The 20,222-nt window shown below is 41.7% G+C and overlaps 1 protein-coding gene across 1 annotated transcript in view; it reads right to left on the bottom strand.

Moving 5' to 3' along the window:
* Positions 1-20,222, bottom strand: part of LOC118388950 (ral GTPase-activating protein subunit beta) — an 84,285-nt gene that overhangs the window by 41,202 nt on the left and 22,861 nt on the right. Inside the window, 8 exon segments of the mRNA XM_052527267.1 lie at positions 3,964-3,991; positions 3,994-4,164; positions 7,335-7,551; positions 7,708-7,853; positions 11,903-12,084; positions 12,514-12,645; positions 14,612-14,798; positions 15,055-15,224. Of these exon segments, the coding sequence (XP_052383227.1) occupies positions 3,964-3,991; positions 3,994-4,164; positions 7,335-7,551; positions 7,708-7,853; positions 11,903-12,084; positions 12,514-12,645; positions 14,612-14,798; positions 15,055-15,224 (1,233 nt within the window).

Here is a 20,222-nt window from a genome sequence, read left to right as displayed (position 1 = left end):
AGAGAAAGGTTTATGACTAAGGTGGCTGGAGTCTGACATTTTTAGGGCCTTCCTCTGACACCGCCTGATATAGAGGTCCTGGAAGGCAGGAAGCTTGGCCCCAGTGATGTACTGAGCTGTACGCACAACCCTTTGTAGTGCCTTGCAGTCAGAGGCTGAACAGTTGCCATACCAGGTAGTGATACAATCAGTCAGGATGCTCTCGATGGTGCAGCTGTATAACCTTTTGAGGATCTGAGGACCCATGACAAATCTTTTCAGTCTCCCGTAGGGGAAATAGGTTTTGTTGTGCCCTCTTCACGACTGTCTTGGTGTGCTTGGACAATGTTAGTTTGTTGGTGATGTGGACACCAAGGAACTTGAAGCTCTCAACCTGCTCCACTACAGCCCCGTCGATGAGAATGGGTCATGCTCGGTCCTCATTTTCCTGTAGTCCACAATCCTCCTTAGTCTTAATTCATTTGAGGGAGAGGTTGTTGTCCTGTCACCACACGGCCAGGTCTCTGACCTCCTCCCTATATGCTGTCTCGTCGTTGGTGATCAGGCCTACCACTGTTGTGTCATCGGAAAACTTAATGATGGTGTTGGAGTCATGCCTGGCCTTGCAGTCATGAGTGAACAGGGAGTACAGGAGGGGACTGAGCACGCACCCCTTAGTGGCCCTCATGCTAAGGATCAGCTTGGCGGATGTGTTGTTACCTACCCTTACCACCTGGGGGCGGTCCGTCAGGAAGTCCAGGCTCCAGTTGCAGAGGGAGGTGTTTAGTCCCAGGGTCCTTAGCTTTGTGATGAGCTTTGAGGGCACTATTTAATTTAATTTTACCTTTATTTAACCAGGCAAGTCAGTTAAGAACATATTCTTATTTTCAATGACGGCCTGGGAACAGTGGGTTAACTGCCTGTTCAGGGGCAGAACGACAGATTTGTACCTTGTCAGCTCGGGGGTTTTGAACTCACAACCTTCCGGTCCAACGCTCTAACCACTAGGCTACGCTGCCGCCCCAGTGGTGTTGAATGCTGAGCTGTAGTCAATGAATAGCATTCTCACATAGGTGTTCCTTTTGTCCAGGTGTGAAAGGGCAGTGTGGAGTGCAATAGAGATTTCGTAATATGTGGATCTGTTGGGGCGGAATGCAAATTGGAGTGGGTCTAGCGTTTCTGGGATAATGATAATGGATAGAGACGTGAGTGCCATGAGTCGGTAGTCATTTAGGGTCAGTTACCTTCGTTTTCTTGGGCACATGGAATATGGTGGTCTGCTTGAAACATGTTAGTATTGCAGACTCAGACAGGGAGAGTCTGTACTGTCTTCACTGAAAATGTCAGTGAAGACATTTGCCAGTTGGTCAGCGCATGCTTGGAGTACACGTCCTGGTAATCTGTTTGGCCCTGCGGCCTTGTGAATGTTAACCTGTTTAAAGGTCTTACTCACATCGGCTGCGGAGAGCGTGATCACACGGTCGTCCAGAAGAGCTGATGCTCTCATGCATGTTCCAGTGTTACTTGTCTCGAAGCGAACATAGAAGTAATTTAGCTCGTCTGGTAGGCTTGTGTCAATGGGAAGCTCTCGGCTGTGCTTCCCTTTGTGGTCTAATAGTTTGCAAGCCCAGCCACATACTACAACGGCTCCGACGCTCATCCAATCTTAGTCTTGATGTTTTGCCTGTTTGATGGTTCGCCGGAGGGCATAGCGGAATATCTTAAAGCTACTTGAAAGCGGCAGCTCTACCCTTTAGCTCAGTGGTGTACTCCTCAATGCCATCGGAAGAATCCCAGAACATATTCCAGTCTGTGCTAGCAAAACAGTCCTGTAGCTTAGCATCTGCTTCTTCTGACCACTTTTTTATTGACCAAGTCACTAGTGCTTCCTGCTTTAATTTTTACTTGTAAGCAGGAATCAGGAGGATATAATTATGGTCAGATTTGCCAAATGGCGGGCGAGGGAGAGCTTTGTACACATCTCTGTGTGTGGAGTAAAGGTGGTCTAGAGTTTTTTCCCCCTCTGGTTGCACATTTAACTTGCTGATAGAAATTAGGTAAAACAGACTTAAGTTTCCCTGCATTAAAATCCCCGGCCACTAGGAGTGCCGCCTCTGGATGAGTGTTTTCCTGTTTGCTTATGGCGATTTACAGCTCATTGAGTGCTGTCTTAGTGCCAGCATCGGTCTGTGGTGGTGTGTTGACAGCTACAAAAAATACAGATAAACTCTGTAGATCGAGTATCTCATGATAAGCTGTAGACCACACTACCTCAGGCAAGCAAAATCTTGAGACTTCCTTAGATATCGTGCACCAGCTGAGGTATACAAATATACATAGTATGCCAACCCCTTGTCTTACCAGAGGCTGCTGTTCTATCCTGCGAATGCAGTGTGTAACCCACCTGCTTTATGCTAATAATGTAATCTTTCAGCCACGACTCAGTGAAACAAGATATTACAATTTTTTATGTCCCGTTGGTAGGATATACGTGCTTTTAACATTTTAGCATGGTAACTATGTTACTACACTGAACTAAAATATAAATGCAACATGCAACAATTTCCCAGATTTTACTGAGTTACAGTTCATTGTAAGGAAATTGAAATAAATAAATGAATCTATGGATTTCACATGACTGGGAATACAGATATGCATATGTTGGATGAATGGCACGACAACGGGCCTCAGGGTTTTGTCACGGTACCTCCGTGCATTCAAGTGGGGCTCCCGAGTGGTGCAGTGGTCTAAGATAAGACACTGCATCTCAGCGCTAGAGGCATCACTACAGACACCCTGGTTCGAATCCAGGCTGTATCACAACCGTCCATGATTGGGAGTCCCATAGGGCGGCGCACAATTGACCCAGCGTAGTCCGAGATTGGTCGGTGTAGACCGTCATTGTAAATAAGAATTTGTTCTTAACTGACTTACTTAGTTAAATAAATAGTTAAACAAAATAAAAATTGCCTTCGATAAAATGCAATTGTGTTAGTTGTCAATAGCTTATGCCTGCCCATACTATAAACCTTCCACAGGACACTCTGTTCACAACGTTGATGTCAGCAAACCGCTTGCCCATACAACACCATACACAGTCTGCCATCTGCCCGGTACAGTTGAAACCGGGATTCATCGGTGAAGAGCACACTTCTCCAGTGTGCCAGTGGCCATCGAAGGTGAGCATTTGCCCACTAAAGTAAATTACAACGCCAAACTGCAGTCAGGTCAAGACCCTGGTGAGGACGATAAGCACGCAGATGAGCTTCCCTGAGACGGTTTCTGAGAGTTTGTGCAGAAATTCTTCAGTTATGCAAACCCAGTTTCATCAGCTATCCGGGTGGCTGGTCTCAGACCATCCCGCAGGTGAAGAAGCTGGATGTGGAGATCCTGGGCTGGCGTGGTTAGTTGTGAGGCCAGTTGGCCGTACTGCCAAATTCTCTAAAACAACATATGAGGCGGCTTATGGTAGAGATATTAACATAAAATTATCTGGCAACAGCTCTGCTGGATATTCCTGCAGTCAACATGCCAACTGAACACTCCCTCAACTTGAGACATCTGTGGCATTGTGTTGTGTGACAAATCTGCACATTTTAGAGTGGCCTTTTATTGTCCCCAGCACAAGGTGTACCTGAGTAATGATCATGCTATTTAATCAGTTTCTGAATATGCCACACCTGTCAGGTGGATGGATTATCTTGCAAAGGAGAAATACTAACAGGGAAGTAAACAAATTTGTTCACAAAATTTGAGAGAAATAGGCTTTTTGTGAGTATGGAACATTTGTGGGATGTTTTATTTCAGATCATGAAACATGGTACCAACACGTTCCATGTTGCTTTTATATTTTTGTTCAGTATACTTACAAAAATAAAACGCGTAATCTGTGGAGATTTGGGCACTCATTTAAAAATAATATTTATATAATACTACTATATTGCCTTTCTGCTTTGACTGTATCACGGTAAAACATGTAGGTACCTGGAGAGATAAACGGGCAGTATCTCTCGCCAGTCTTCTTGCTGCAGAAGATCCTACAGAGGGTTCCACAGGCCTCGGCCCGGCCCGACTCGTAGTTGTCCGGGAACTCGTTGGCGTCGAACATGGGATTGGACACCATGGTATCTGTGGACATCTGGGAGCCCTTCCTCCTCAGCTCCACACCTGTCTGAGTGGCCAGGGCTGGCGAGAGAGAGAGAGAGCGAGAGTGAGAAGGGGGTTCATAGGAAGAGGGGGGAGTAGAAATAAGGGAGAGAGGACACGAATGGAGGGGGTGAAGGAGGGTGGGGGTAGAAAAGAGGACAGAGAGAGCCCCAGTCAAAAATAGTGCACTTAATAAGGAACAGGGTGCCATTTGGAATGCACCCCACACGATTTGAAAGGGAGCATTTACAATACTTCTGCCTGGGCATTTTGCTCTGCCGACAATAACCGATTTGGATTACGCAAAGTTTCATTATGTTTTCTGAGCCAAAAATAGATGTAAAACACACAGCAGCCTCTTTGTGAGCTCTGCGTAGCAGCCCACAAAGAGCTGATACAGGTGAATATATTTTCTCATCAATGGCAAAATTCAGTTTGCAATGTCTACTTATTAGCTCCTTGGAAATTCACACGAGGCACGATATATAGCACAAATATATGGAACAGACATCCACCACATACATGTGTAACATACAGTACACACAAATTCAAGATCATCAACTGAGGAGCAAAGAAAGCTATGGCAGAAAAACTTTTTTTTTTTTTTTTTAAATAAGTATTAGTGTGCGAGATCCTTTGGGGAGGAGATTACATGGGTATGATCCAGGTGTAGCAGGTCAGTTTGATTCCAGGCAGAATGGGGGGTGGTTTGGGGCCGGAAAGTTCAGGGTCGTATTCATTAGAGCATAGAAAATGTTTTGCTACGGAATACGAAAACAAGTGTTTCTTATCAGACCGGTTCTGGTATTCCCTCTCCTTGTTTCCATCTGTTTTCTTCCTGCCTAATGAATACATCCCCTGGCAACCTAATAACGACTCAGTGGTGATGACAATGGGCACAAACAAAAAATGCCAATCAAATACAGGAAAACTGCAAGTTAAAAAAAAAAAAAAGGTACGGGAAGCTTGTATTCCTACTTACAAGAAAGAAGAATTTGAACAAATGTAGCTGCAAAATAGAAATATAAAAAATGGGAAACAAATCAAAGAACAGCAGTGATATGATGAAGTCTTATTTGTGGTTCAATTTCTCAAATGGTTCTTTGTTTTGTTTTCAGGACTTTCATAGTGATATTTCTAAGTGCTCTAAACATCAGTGTCAACAAAGATAGATTAGTCGAAACAACCATCATGACAAATAACCAACATGCAAAAAACTAAACTTAAAACTAAAACCAGAAGATAATGAAATCTAACGAAAAACTGCAACAGCCTAGATTAGGGGTCGGCAACTTTTATGACTGGAAAAGCCAAGTGTTCAGGGAGCCGCACAACACATTCAAGCCCTTTTCATGTGCAAAGGAGGCAATCGCACCACAGACACCAGTCAGATCAAATTACCACTAAATCTGACATTCAGGGTCACAGAGCAGAGCACAGCGGCTGTCTGGTGAAGTTAGAGAGAATCGAATCTTGTGAACATACAATAACATAGCGATAATACTTTTTTTATTTAAAAATCTACCAACAAAAGGAATTAATTGAAATACCCACATCAAGCCCAGCAAGAAATGTAATAATCAAACACAGATACACAAGTATTATTATGAAAAAATAATTTTGATGGTAATCAATATACAGTACCAGACAAGTTTGGACACAAATCAAAATCAAATTTTAATTTGTCACATCACACGTGTTTAACAGATGTTATTGCGGGTGTAGCGAAATTCAAGGTTTTTTAAATGTATTTTCTACATTGTTGAATAACAGTGAAGACATTAAAACTAGGTATGAAATGACACATATAATACAGTGCCTTTCAAAAGTATTCACCCCCCCCCCATGGCATTTTTCCTATTTTGTTGCCTTACAACCTGGAATTAAAATGTATTTTTATTTGGATTTCATGAAATGGACATACACAAAATATCCGAAATTGGTGAAGTGAAATGAAAAAAGTAACTTGTTTCAAAAAACTGCAGACTGCAGACCATTTTCAGCACCTACGGTCTCGACAGTGACCATACTGTTTTGGAGAAAGTGATCTCTCGTGGAGCTGCCTATTTTGATTGCAATGATTTGTTAATAATTCTTTCTTTACATGGGCTATAATAAAACATGAAATATTTTTAAAATACAGCCTTATTCTAAAAATGATTAAATTGCAATAATAATGACAAAGCAAAAACAGGTTTTTAGAATAAATAAAAAATAATAAGAAGAAACCTGAAATATTTTATCTACATAAAGTATTTAGACCCTTTACTCGGTACTTGGTTGAAGCACCTATGGGAGTTTTTAAAGCCTTGAGTTTTCTGGGGTACAACGCTACAAGCTTGGCACATCTGTATTTGGGGAGTTTCTCCCATTCTTCTCTGCAGATCCTCTCAAGCTCTGTAAGGTTGGATGGGGAGCGTTGCTGCACAGCCTCTTAAAGAAGAAGTTACAGGTCTGTGAGAGCCAGAAATCTTGCTTGTTTGTAGTTGACCAAATACTTGTTTTCCACCATAATTTTCAAATAAATTCATTAAAAATCCTACAATATGATTTTCTGGATTTTTTTCTCTCATTTTGTCAGTCATAGTTGAAGTGTACCTATGATAAATTACAGACCTCTCTCATCTTTTTAAGTGGGAGAACTTGCGCAATTGGTGGTTGGCTAAATACTTTTTTGCCCCACTGTATTGAAATAAGGTTATTTTTTATTTTTTTTATACATTTACAAAAATGTCTAAACAACAGTTTTTGGTTTGTCATAATGGGGTATCGTGTGCAGATGGAGGATTTTTAGTTTTTAATCCATTTTAGAATAAGGATGTAACGTAACAAAATGTGGAAAAAGTCAAGGGGTCTGTCAAAAAAAGTCAAAAGTCAAGTACTTTCTGAAGGCATAGGGTAGCCTAGTGGTTAGAGCGTTGGACTAGTAACCGGAAGGTTGCAAGTTCAAATCCCCGAGCTGACAAGGTACAAATCGGTCGTTCTGCCCCTGAACAGGCAGTTAAGTAAAGGTTAAAGTTAAATAAAGGTTAAAAAATAATAATAATAAAAAATATAAAAAATATGAATGTTCGATGCTGAACACATTTGTCAAAGCTAAAGAAGAGGCGACAATAAAGGAGAGGAAGACTCTTTAGACTATGGAGTACAGTACACCACAATTCTAGTCAAACCAATTATTGACCCTTAACCTCTGACCCTTGCCTTACCAGTCATGCTGTTGTCCCGGCTCAGGCCTGCGTGGAGCTTGCAGTGCACCAGCGCGGCGTCAAAAAGCCACTGGCCAAAAAGGTTGAGGACACTGTTGACCTTGGGCCTGGTGGGGGCAGGCAGCGGCCGGGGCTCCGAGCTGGTCTGGTTGGGGCTGGACAGGGGGGAGGTGGAGGACGGCTGGTGGGACACTTTGGGTTGGTGTGTTATGCTTGCCTGGGTGGGTAGGGGAGGGGGGTGGTAGATAACCAGGAATTTATTAAATTAACTATCAAACTGACACAGTAAAAATAGGAATATTCAGTCACATTAACATTTGCTAATTTTTTTAAACATTGGAAAAAACATTATTTGCAAAGGTATGAAGTCTACCGTTGAGGTTTTACTGGCCGTCTTTGTGACCCCTGTGGGTTTGTGGCGACGGTTGTGAGGGGGCGTGGTGTTGGTGGTGGGCGGCGGCATGCTCAGTCTGTTGACAGGGGTGGGCGGGGCACTGTCCAACCGGGGACGGGAGACACCTGAGGGAGAGAGAGAAGGAACGAGGCAGAGGACATTCAAGTGTTTGAAGTGAAAACAGTAACAACCAATCACAGCCTGTTTCCCGACGTGTAATTTTTGTGTTTCTCCTTTCCTCCAGACAGAAAAAAAAACTGCCTAAAATGCACAAGCCATCTCACATGGATGGATGTCTTCATTGTTGCAAGATACTCACCACAGATAAAGGAACATTAAAACTAAAAATCTACAGAGAAAAAGATTCACATTTACAATTCATTGCCTTGACGACCAATTTTGATTGACAACAGTTCACTTATTCAGAAGCTTGGCATAGCCTATCAAACATATACAGTTGAAGTCGGAAGTTTACATGCACTTAGGTTGGAGTCATTAAAACAATTTTTTCAACCACTCCACAAATTTCTTGTTAACGAACTATAGTTTTGGCAAGTCGGTTAGGACATCTACTTTGTGCATGACACAAGTAATTTTTTCCAACAATTGTTTAGACATACTATTTCACTTCTAATTCACTGTGTCACAATTCCAGTTGGTCAGAAGTTTCCATACGCTAAGTTGACTGTGCCTTTAAACAGCTTGGAAAATTCCAGAAAATGATATCACGGCTTTAGAAGCTTCTGATAGGCTAATTGACATCAGTTGAGTCAATTGGAGGTGTACCCGTGGATGCATTTCAAGGCCTACCTTCAAACTCAGTGCCTCTTTGCTTGACATCATGGGAAAATCAAAAGAAATCAGCCTCAGAAATGTAGACCTCCATAAGTCTGGTTCGTCCTTGGGAGCAATTTCCAAACGCCTGAAGGTACCACGTTCATCTGTATAAACAATAGTACGCAAGTATAAACACCATGGGACCACGCAGCCTTCATACCGCTAAGGAAGGAGACGAGTTCTGTCTCCTAGAGATGAACGTACTTTTGGTGCGAAAAGTGCAAAGTAAAACGAGTCCTATGTCGACATAACCTGAAATGCCGCTCAGCAAGGAAGAAGGCACTGCTCCAAAACCGCCATAGAAAAGCCAGACTACGGTTTTCAACTGCACATGTTGACAAAGATTGTACTTTTTGGAGAAATGTCCTCTAGTCTGATGAAACAAAAATATAACTGTTTGGCCATAATGACCATCGTTATGTTTGGAGAAAAAAGGGGGATTCTTGCAAGCCGAAGAACACCATCCCAACCGTGAAGAACAGAGGTGGCAGTATCATGTTGTGGGGTGCTTTGCTGCAGGAGGGACTGGAGCACTTCACAAAATAAATGGCATCATTTGGAAAGAAAATGTGGATATATTGAAAGCAACATCTCAAGGCATCAGTCAGGAAGCTAAAGCTTGGTCGCAAATGGGTCTTCCAAATGGACAATGATCCCAAGCATACTTCCAAAGTTGTGGCAGAATGGCTTAAGGACAACAAAGCCCTGAGCTCAATCCCATAGAAAATTTGTGGGCAGAACTGAAAAGCATGTGTGAGCAAGGAGGCCTACAAACCTGACTCAATTACACCAGCTCTGTCAGGAGGAATGGGCCAAAATTCACCCAACTTATTGTGGGAAGCTTGTGGAAGGCTACCCGAAACGTTTGACCCAAGTTAAACAATTGAAAGGCAATGCTACCAAATACTAATTTAATGTACGTAATCTTATGACCCACTGGGAATGTGATGAAAGAAATAAAAGCTGAAATAATTCTCTACTATTATACTGACATTTCACATTCTTAAAATAAAGTGGTGATCCTAACTGACCTAAGACAAATAATTTTTATTAGGATTCAATGTCAGGAATTGTGAAAAACTGAGTTTAAAAGTATTTGACTAAGGTGTATGTAAACTTCCGACTTCAACTGTTCTTACTGTTACCTTACTGTCCACACTGATAACACATTACCGAGTACCACTCCATATTTTCAAGCATGGCGGTGGCTGCATCATGTTATGGGTATGCTCGTTCTCGTTAAGGACCGAGGAGTTTCAGGATAAAAAAGAAACGGAATGGCGCTAAGCATAGGCAAAATCCTAGAGGCAAACCAGGTTCAGTCTGCTTTCCACCAGACACTGGGAGATGACTTCACCTTTCAGTAGGACAATAACCTAAAACAAGTCCAAATCTACACACGAGTTGCTTACAAGACAGCGAATATTCTTGAGTGGCCAAGTTAGTTTTGACTTAAATCTGCTTCAAAATAAATGCAAGACATGAAAATGGTTGTACGGCAATGATCAACAACCAATTTGACAGAGCTTGAAGAATAAATGGTCAAATGTTGCACAATTCAGGTGTGGAAAGTGTTTAGAGATTTCCCCAGAAAGATTCACAACTGTAATTGCTGCCAAAAGATGATTCTAACATGTATTGGAGGTTGAATACGATAGTTTTTTTCATACATTTGAGACGTTTTTTTTCCAATTCGACATTTGTATTGTGTAGCTCGTTGACTAGAAATGACAATTAAATCAATTTTAATCCAACATTTTAACACAACAAATGTGGAAAAAGTTGAATGGTGTGAATACTTTCTGAAGGCACTGTATGTAAAAAATAACAAGAAATACAGGGGTAAAGAAGAGAGGTTTTCAGGATTGAGACCGTTTATCACTGCTGTCCTGATAGTGATTATGGATTCAATTGATTTGGACACAGCCACTAAGTGCACGCACCAGCTAGCTTCACCACAGTCAGATTTTTGCAAGCCCCAGCAAATCCAACAAAATGCTTCAGCTCCCTTTATGATTGGTTGGGAGCACACTACTATGGAGTACAATAGGAGGGCATGGAGGGAAGCCTTTCTCTGAAGTTGTTCCTAGACACAGTGAAACCTGAAGGAAAGACAGTGGTCAAAGCACAGCCTGGAAAATCACAACACAGACCGACCAACCAACCAACCAAGACGAAATTGACCAATTATTTTGGCAGCTGACACGGCCATCGATCAAAATTAAGAATCAAAACAGCTTCACAGCTTGTCCCTCTGACACAGTGAACAATATGTTTTTCCTAGATGTGTATGAATAGGTTATTTTTGTGACTGTAGAAGTGTGGCACCACACTATAGGGAATCTTGTTTGGTATATACATAATGTTAGTGATTGGATTTCATTGGGTTAGATCTGGTTTAATAGTGTACCTAGAGGGGGAAGTTTGTCACGTATATTGGTCCTAGGAGACACCACTAGTGGTGTTTCTGGGAAAGAAGAAAGAAAAATAACAAAAGGGTTATTTATTGGGCTAAATGACTGTTCAACAACTCAAGCCATGTTAGGTATTTATTAGAGACATTCTGTGTGTTTGGACACCGTAGAACACAATTGGCCACATAGCTAATACTAGTTTGTGATTTACAAAATGAAAACCGATACATTAACCAAAATAAAAATCAAAGTGGCATTGCGCTGCCGTTTCATCAAACAGGGGGATGTCAAGAGGTTTAGGGAGGTATATAGCCTTCCACTGTGACAGTGCTTAGATAAAGTATAGGGGGCAAAAATGCAGGGAGGTCTGCTTGATGGTTTTTCTTTTCTTCACATTATCAATGTCCACAAAATCTAAACCCTTTGACGCCTGAATTGAATGCTGAAGTTTGAGTACCATAAGGCAGTTTCTCTCTAATCTCTCTCTTTGCGAGTCCGACACCTAGCCAGAAGGAAACATATACGTGGCCTCTTAGTCAGATGTGATCCAGCAAAACATGAGGATATGAAAGTATTGGATATGTTCAAGCAACAGGGCAAAATCTCCAGCCTCTTATGGAAGGAGGAACCACTACCATACCTATCCAATTTTCTCAGGGCCCGTATTCAAAAAGAGTCTCATAGTAGGAGTGCTGATCTACGATCAGGTCCCCCTGTCCATGTAATCTTATTCATTACAATCTATGAGGCTAAACTGACCCTAGATCAGCACTCCTACTCTGAACAGTTTCTTGAATACAGGACCAGATCTACATGAAGTGCCTAGGGGAAAGTGCTGGGGGTTGTCTCTGGACAGGGCCAAAGTCAAATGTAACATTATATGCAATGGAGAGAAAACAAATGATAAAGTGAGATAGTCTTACCCAGGAAGGCATCCACCAGGCAGCTGACCCCCCGCATGGCCCTGAAGAAGATCTGGGGCAGCTGATTGAGACAAGGATGCTGCTGGATCACCTCCTGGGGCACGCCGCTCACCCCCAGCAGCTGCTCCTGGAACTTTGGCGTAGAGCTGACCGTCAGCGGGTTGCTAAGGTCCACCGGGTTACTGCAAGAGGAAGAGAGGTAGAGGGGACTGTTAGCATAGGGGTGCAAAAACATTGGTACTGGGCTGGATTTGCCAAAGTCTTTAGATAAAGTCATATGTTATTTCTCTCCACAACCTAGCCAAAAACAACTGCTAGAGAGTAACAGTTAAATTGATGTAGCCTAAGATCTTTGGGTTACAATTCTGGAGATCCATTAAGAGTCTAGAATCATTTTCAGATCAATTTCTTTGATTTTATGTATTTTTTTGTATGTTCTTCATCAAAAAGACCCAATAAGTTACTTCCAGGATACGTTTCTTAAATGATGATTGAAGAAAGTTATACTATTTCATCGGGGAGCAATTACACAGAATACAGTATAGATTTGAACAGCAATACCTCCTATAATGTGCCACACATATACATATAGCTAGCTCCGTGGGACTCACCTCAGCATGTGAAGAAAACGGAACCAGGTCTGAGCCACACAGTCGTTGTCCATCTCAGTAGGGATCATGTTGGCGTCCTCATCTGGGACTTTGAACGGAGGGAAGGATGGACCGTAGGTGAACCGCAACAGTCTGTGCCAAAACAGAACATTTAATGAATCTTATGAATACATTTACATAATTAATGCTTGATATTAATTTGTGTGTATAATCAGCTAATAATCCATTATCAAATACTTTAGTTTATAAATATTCCTGCATGTACGTGTACAGTGCCTTCAGAAACTATTCACAGCCCTCGACTTATTCCACATTTTGTTGTGTTACAAGCCTGAATTCAAAAGGGATTAAATCCATTTTTTCTACACAAAATACCCCATGACAAAGTGAAAACATGATTTTAGAAATGTTTACAAATGTCTTGAAAGTGAAACACAGAAATATCTCATTTATTTAAGTCGATACTTTGTAGAAGCACCTTTGCTGGTGATTACAGCTTTGAGTCATGTTGGGTGTGTATCAGTTTTGCACATCTGGATTTGGGGATTTTCTCCAATTCTTCCTTGCAGATTTTCTCAAGCTCTGTTAAATTAGATGGGGAACGGCAGTGAACAGCAATCTTCAAGTCTTTCCACATATGTTCAATGGGATTCAAGTCTGGGCTTTGGCTGGGTCACTCAAGGAGTTTCACATTCTTGTTCTGAAGCCATTTCAGTGTTGCTTTGGCAGTATGCTTGGGGTTATTGTCCTGTTGGAACGTAAATCTTCGCCCCAGTCGGAGGTCATTTGCACTCTGAAGAAGGTTATCAAGGATTTGCCTGTATTTGGCTCCATTCATTGTTCCCTCTATCCTTACCAGTCTCTCAGTGCCTGCCACTGAAAATCATCCCCATAGTATGATGTGCCACCACCATGCTTTACGGTAGGAAAGGCGTTCGATGGGTGATTAATTGTCCCTGGTTTTCTCCAGACAACATTTACATTGCATTTAGGCCAAAGAGTTCAATTTTTATCTCATCAGACCACAGAATCTTTTCCATTGTGCTCGAAGTCATTCACATGCCTTTTTGCAAACTCCAGGTATGCTGGCATGTGCCTTTTTCTCAAGAGTTGCTTCTGTCTGGCCACTCTCCCAAAAAGGCCAGATTGAGTTAGTGCTGTAGATGCGGTTGTACTTGAATGAACTCTGTGGTTCTGTCAGAGTGGTCATTGGGGTCTTGGTCACCTCCCTGACCAAGGTCCTTATTGCTCAGTTTGGTCGGACGGCCAGCTCAAGGCAGTCTGTGTAGTTTCATATTTTTTCCATTTCCCAATTATGGAGACCACTGTGCTCTTGGAAACGTACAACACTCTAGAAATGGGTTTTATACCCTTTCCCAGATAGAATTGTGACGAGCCATCTGTCTCCGAGATCTACGGACAGAGTTCCTTAGACTTATATAGACAGGTGTGTTTCCTTCTAAATCATGTCCAAACAATTGAATTGGCCACATGTGGACTCCAATCAAGTTTTAGTTACATCTCAAGGATGATCAAAGTAAATTGGATGCACCTGATCTCAATTTGGTGTGTCATAGCATAGGGTTTTGACTACTTAGTGTGTAAATTAGATCATTCTAATCAAGAGAAAACAGGTTAAAGGTAAAAAATGTAAAAACATCAAGAAAATTGTCCTGATCATACAGTATAGGCCTAAACAATATCCAAAACAACAAACAATACACTGAATTCATACAACTCATTTTTCCAATCTGGGAGGTAAAACCAGTAAACCCAATTCAATCATTTCACTGTGTATTTCGTTTGGAATCAAGGCATTAGAATGTACCAGTGGCTTGTCTTAACCACCTGAGGGGATTCTGGCTGGCTGATTTTCTATTTGGCTGGATACTCCATGTGCTTGTAGAAAACACAGGTTAGTGGTTGACAGGAAAAAATCCTACAGCCTGGTATCCAATTAATTTGGTATTGCCTGAAGGTGTCCAATAAGTCCACTCACATTGTTTAAAAAAGCTAATCATATGTTTAGCGACTGAGCTTAAACAAAAGCCTGCAATCCCAGGGTTGGCAACCACTGTTCTTGTTGGCGTGTGGCTACCTGGAGGTGAGGGCGGCGATGACCTTGCTCCACTGCTCCACCACGGGGGGGTGGTGCCTCCAGTTGGCCAGCATCTCCCTGGCCGTCTTCCAGTAGGGCGGTGTGGGGAAGCAGCGCATGCAGGCCAGGAACCACACCTCAAACAGCACGCTGATCAGCTTCTCAGCCAGCTTCTCCGCTATCCCACCTGAGCGAGTTGGGGGATGGGGGACAGGGTGGAGTAAGGATGAATATGCATCATCCAAAATGTCTAGGTGGGGAAAAATGCTCCCACACTACATCGTCATTTGCATCTAAAAAGATTATGCGGCGAATCCTAATGTCCACATATTGGTCATGGTATGATATCAATGGAAGACTAAAATGTCACCGAAGTGGATGTGAGGAATTGCCCCACAACACTACAGAAAGTACTCTAATTGCGTCTGTTCCAGTTGGCTGACCTCCAACTGTGGGCGGGGCCAGCAGGGTGTCGTTGATTCGCAGCAGGAAGAGCAGCAGCACCTCCCAGGTCTCCCGGGCCATGCCGCCGCCCGATTCCCTGGCCAGCTTTTGCACAGCCGTCAGCACCTGTTGGCACAGCCGGAAGTGCATGGGGCTGTAATGCTCCGGCCTGACAGAGGGAGGTAAAGAAAGAGACAGTAATGGACCACATTTGTAAAAGGAAGCGGAAATATACACTCCATTCCCTCTTCAATGCTCCGTTCCCCTAATCCTTGTGATTTAGTTTGATGAACTAATGGAGGGTATCTGTCCCTATTTAGAATTATCATGTTATTTAAGCAATATAGGTTCAAATCAAATATTATTAATCGCATACACATTTTTAGCAGATATTGTTGGTAAGGCTTTAAAACAGATAATTCCTCTACCTTACAAAATAAACAACAAAATAACAGATTGTTTAGCTAACAAAAAAAAAGTCTGATTTGTTTATGCTGTGCGAAATATGCTAATTTAAGTACAATGACTTGCATGGGATTTGTGCAACAAATGCAAAGAGCCTGAATCTGTTGCCCGAGCTCTCCTACAATCCAATTAGATTCGAACCGCACATACTGGACAACGACGACATTCAAGGGAAGGCAACAGGCTCCATGGTGCGACAATGGGAAAAAGTCGGCCTGAGCCAAAGACAGGGTTAGGTAAATAAACCTGAACACCCCCTGGGAAGACTGCAGGTGCAAACAGTAGCTGATAGGGCACATTCCACATGTGACCCGTTTCAAGAAACTAAGTCACGACTTCACAGGAGAGCCGTTTGAATGTACTTTTTGTTTTTTATGTAAAAAAAAAAATTCAATCAAATTGCGTTTTTGGGCGGAAATGCCTACTCGAACATGTGAACTTTCCTGTGCCTTAATAACAAACGTTTATGCCATCTGCGAATAAAATAAAATGGTTAAATTATGAGCCTAGTTGGTTAAGCCACAGAAAAAGTAGGCAACCTTCCCGCTAGCCATGATTGGCTGAGATAATGAGTGTGCTGGACACTACTGTCCATTTGAGCTGGTCAGTATGTGTAGGGTGGGTTATCCTGTCTAATGCAGTTTAAAAAACAAACATATGTATCACGTATTAAAACTTTAAAAAAGACTCCAGTACGCAAATATCCATATTATACTGTAGTTCATTGTTCAGCTAACTAACGTCTAAACAAAAGACCAAGTTATAAACCCTACATTACTCATCTCATATGCATATACTGTACTCTATGCCATCTACTGCATCTTGCCTATGCCGTTCTGTACCATCACTCATTCATACATCTTTATGTACATATTCTTTATCCCTTTACACTTGTGTGTTTAAGGTAGTAGTTGTGGAATTGTTAGGTTAGATTACCTGTTGGTTATTACTGCATTGTCGGAACTAGAAGCACAAGCATTTCGCTACACTCGCATTAACATCTGCTAACCATGTGTATGTGACAAATAAAATTTGATTTGATTTAAAGCTTGCTGTTAGCTGAGGTTAGATGGCTGGCTTGCTAGCTAACATTAACTTAAGTGTATAAATTGTTTGCAATGCAATTTTGCATAGCTTTTGTTATAGCCAAATGTTAGCTAGCTAACATTGAACCTAATTTGTTAACTTTAGCTATGACAATCGGTTTGTATTGCTAGTACTCTATGGTTTGGAATTATGGTTAATTGTTTAGCTGGCTAGCTAACTACATGTCTAAACAAAAGACCAAGTTAAAAATAGGGATAGGGTCTAGTTTCCTGCATTTCCACTTGACTGACCCAAAGTAAACTGCCTGTTTCTCAGGCCCAGAAGCCAGGATATGCATATAATTGGTAGCATTGTACCTGAGGATTAAATAGAAACGTCATTTGACTTGTTTGAACGAAGTTTAGCAGTAGCTTTTTGAATTACTGAAATCGATGGTGCCAACAAAACAGACTTTTTGGGATATAAAGAAGGATTTTATCTAACAAAACAACCATTCATGTTGTAGCTGAGACCCTTGGGATTGCAAACAGGGGAAGATTTTCAAAAGTAAGTGATTTATTTAATCGCCATGTGTGATTTTTGAAGCCTGTGCTGGTTGAAAAATGTTGATTTGGGGCACCGTCCTCAGACAATCACATGATATGCTTTCGCCGTAAAGCCTTTTAGAAATCGGACAACACAGTTCGATTAACAAGAATTTAAGCTTTTAAATGATATATGATACTTGTATGTTCATGCATGTTTAATATTAAGATTATTTATTTGAATTGTGCGCCCTCAAATTTCACCGGATGTTGTAGGCTGGTGTCCCGCTAGCGGGACTTCTATCCCTAATAAGCTTGCTGTTACGTAGCTAACATGACGTGTATGAACTGTGTGTCGTGGTTCTCTCAGAATGCCACTTCGCATCTATTGTATCAGTAGAACATGCTTAACTGCCCTCCACCAGTCATACAAAGAGAATGGTTTAATGCCTCTCATCAAAAAGAGAGCTGGCTCAAGCAAGCACAGGTTACACCTGAAGCATGAGGACTTGCAGCGAGTGGTGAACTTCAATAACTACGCAGAGGATAATGCAATAGTATTACCAGGACACCACCCAGGACACAAACACGTCGGTGGAAAGCTGCTGCCATCCCATGTGACAAAAGCAGCAGTGTGGCGTCTCTACAAGGAATCGATGACAACACTTGGTATGTAAAGCAAACACATTTTGATTATTTAATTGACCTCCAACATGATTGGCACTAATTTTATTGATCTCACATTACTTCTGTATTTTCCAGAAGCTGTTAAGTCAGCCAAGCTGAAGAAGCAAGAGCAGCTGACTGCAAAACCACCTGTCAAGACCTGCAGTTGTCTCTGGGGGCCCCTGCTGAACCAGCAAGCAAAGACATCAGGATGCATTAGAGCTTTGATTTTGCTCAACAAGTAAGCAACATTCCATATATATGGGAGGGAGGCAAATACCTTTCACTGAACTGTGTGAAGACAGACTGACAGGGGTGAGACAATTCATTGTAATTTCTCTTATGGTTATTTTGTTGTTTTCACATGCACTACTGTTTCCAGGTCCCATCTACTTTTTAACTCGTCGCAAGTGTGGCTTGTTGTGACGGAATACAACAAGTCAACTACTTGATTGATGAAGGCACGTCATCCAGCAAAGGCAACAGCGCAGTCAAACTACATGCACCATTTCTTCACCAACTACGGCGTTGCGGAAACACGTGTGGACCTGAATTGTGATAACTGCAACGCCATGCACAATCTCCAGCACAGTCTGGACCTTCACTTCCTGATCACAGGCCACACCAAGTTTGCCCCCGACTGGTGTGTCGGCCTCATCAAGCAGCGCTTCCGAAAGACCAGAGTGAACACTTTGTCTGAGATTGCTGGTGTTGTGAAGGGGTCAACTGTGACAGGGGTCAACATCCCACAGCTGGTTGGACTGGAGGATAATACAGTGCTGGTGGAAAGCTATGGCTGACTCCGTACTTCAGGCCGCTGCCACAGATCAAGCAGTACCAGCACTTCAGGTGAAAAATCATTTTTCATTGAATTGTATGAGGTTATTCTTCTGATATAAACTTGGGAGGTGAATTGATGCTGTGCAAGGTTGTAATGTCTTCAGACTTTTTGTTATTATTCCCTGTTTTACAGTTTCGATTCTCTGGAGCCTGGTGCTGTCACCAAGGAGCTTTCGAACTCAGTCGGGACCAGATTTCAGCTGCTGCGCAACGCTGACATCCTTCCTCCCCATAGATGGTCTGTCTATACAAGCACCGCCTGGACTGGACACAACGTATCTTTTTGAGAAGATCAGGTAGTTTTGTGACGGACCAGTCATCAGCACTATCGGCAGTGCCTCTATTCAAATGACTCTCTCCTATCACACAAGCCATAGGTTCCTGCTACTATTTTTTTTGTTAATCCTGCTGCTCAGCCACTTTACCCCTGATTGTATGCATAACTACCTTGTCTATCACTGATATTGATAATGTTCTTCTACATTCTGTATATTTATATTGACAGGATCTATTTCTGATATTGCTACTATGCAAGTAACTATTTGGCTGTACTGTTGACACCTTCTGTAGAGAAACATCCACTTAGAAAAATATTGATATATACAATTAAATAATTGATACATGTGGTCATAACATGATTTTGTGACATACCATAACAATATCATGTGACCGTATCAAGTGTCCACCACATAAATATATGGTACATGCATCTGTTTATGTACTTTACATGTGCACCTCACTCAGGTTTCATCTCAGATTGCACGGCCTTAACTTATATATGGAATACTATGTGATAAGTGCATTTGTAACAGTATATGCGTTGTGTGAAGGCATTTGGGCAGTGGTGTAAAGTACTTTAGTAAAAATAGTTTGGGGGGGGGGGGCAATCTCTATTTTACTAATTTATATTTTTGGCAACTTTTACTTCACTACATTCCGAAATAAAATTTACTTTTTACTCCATACAATTTCCCTGACACCCAAAAGTACATGTTACATTTTGACAGGAAAATTGTCATATTCAGACACTTATCAAGTGAACATCCCTGGTCATCCCTACTGCATTTGATCTGGCAGACTCAATTTACAAACAAAGCATTTGTGTTTAGTATGTCTGAGTGTGCCCCTGGCTATCCGTCAATAACAGAAAGAAAAATTGGTCAGTCTTGTTTAACAACGAATTTGAAATGATTTATACATTTAAGTTTCTCAAAAGTGAGTATACAAGTTTATCAACTTTCAAAGCAGAATTACTTTCCCATGGTTCCTAAAAAATGCAGTGTATGATATACCATTTTGTAGCTCAGTCTACGGTTTAGCAACAAAAAAAAACTATTTCAAATTTTGCTACATAAGACCGAATCCAGGTGGTGAGTCACATATGTGACCGACCGGCTCGATCTTAAGTAGCAAAATTTGAAATTGTGTTTTTTACATTGGATAAAAGTAGAGACTCAGAGCTAGAAAATGGTATATCATACTTTCCAATTGTTCATCAACTGTAATGTAAGTCTGCTTTGAAAGTTGATAAACTTGTAACCTCACTTGAGAAAATGGCCCTTGAATGTTTTGGTACCTTCTTTGTCTACACCCATTCAGCATCGTTCACATCCTTTTAAGCTTTA

The sequence above is a fragment of the Oncorhynchus keta genome, chromosome 10 (genome assembly GCF_023373465.1).
Source record: "Oncorhynchus keta strain PuntledgeMale-10-30-2019 chromosome 10, Oket_V2, whole genome shotgun sequence".
Taxonomy (NCBI): domain Eukaryota; kingdom Metazoa; phylum Chordata; class Actinopteri; order Salmoniformes; family Salmonidae; genus Oncorhynchus; species Oncorhynchus keta.
This window is presented reverse-complemented; position numbering and strand designations above follow the sequence as displayed.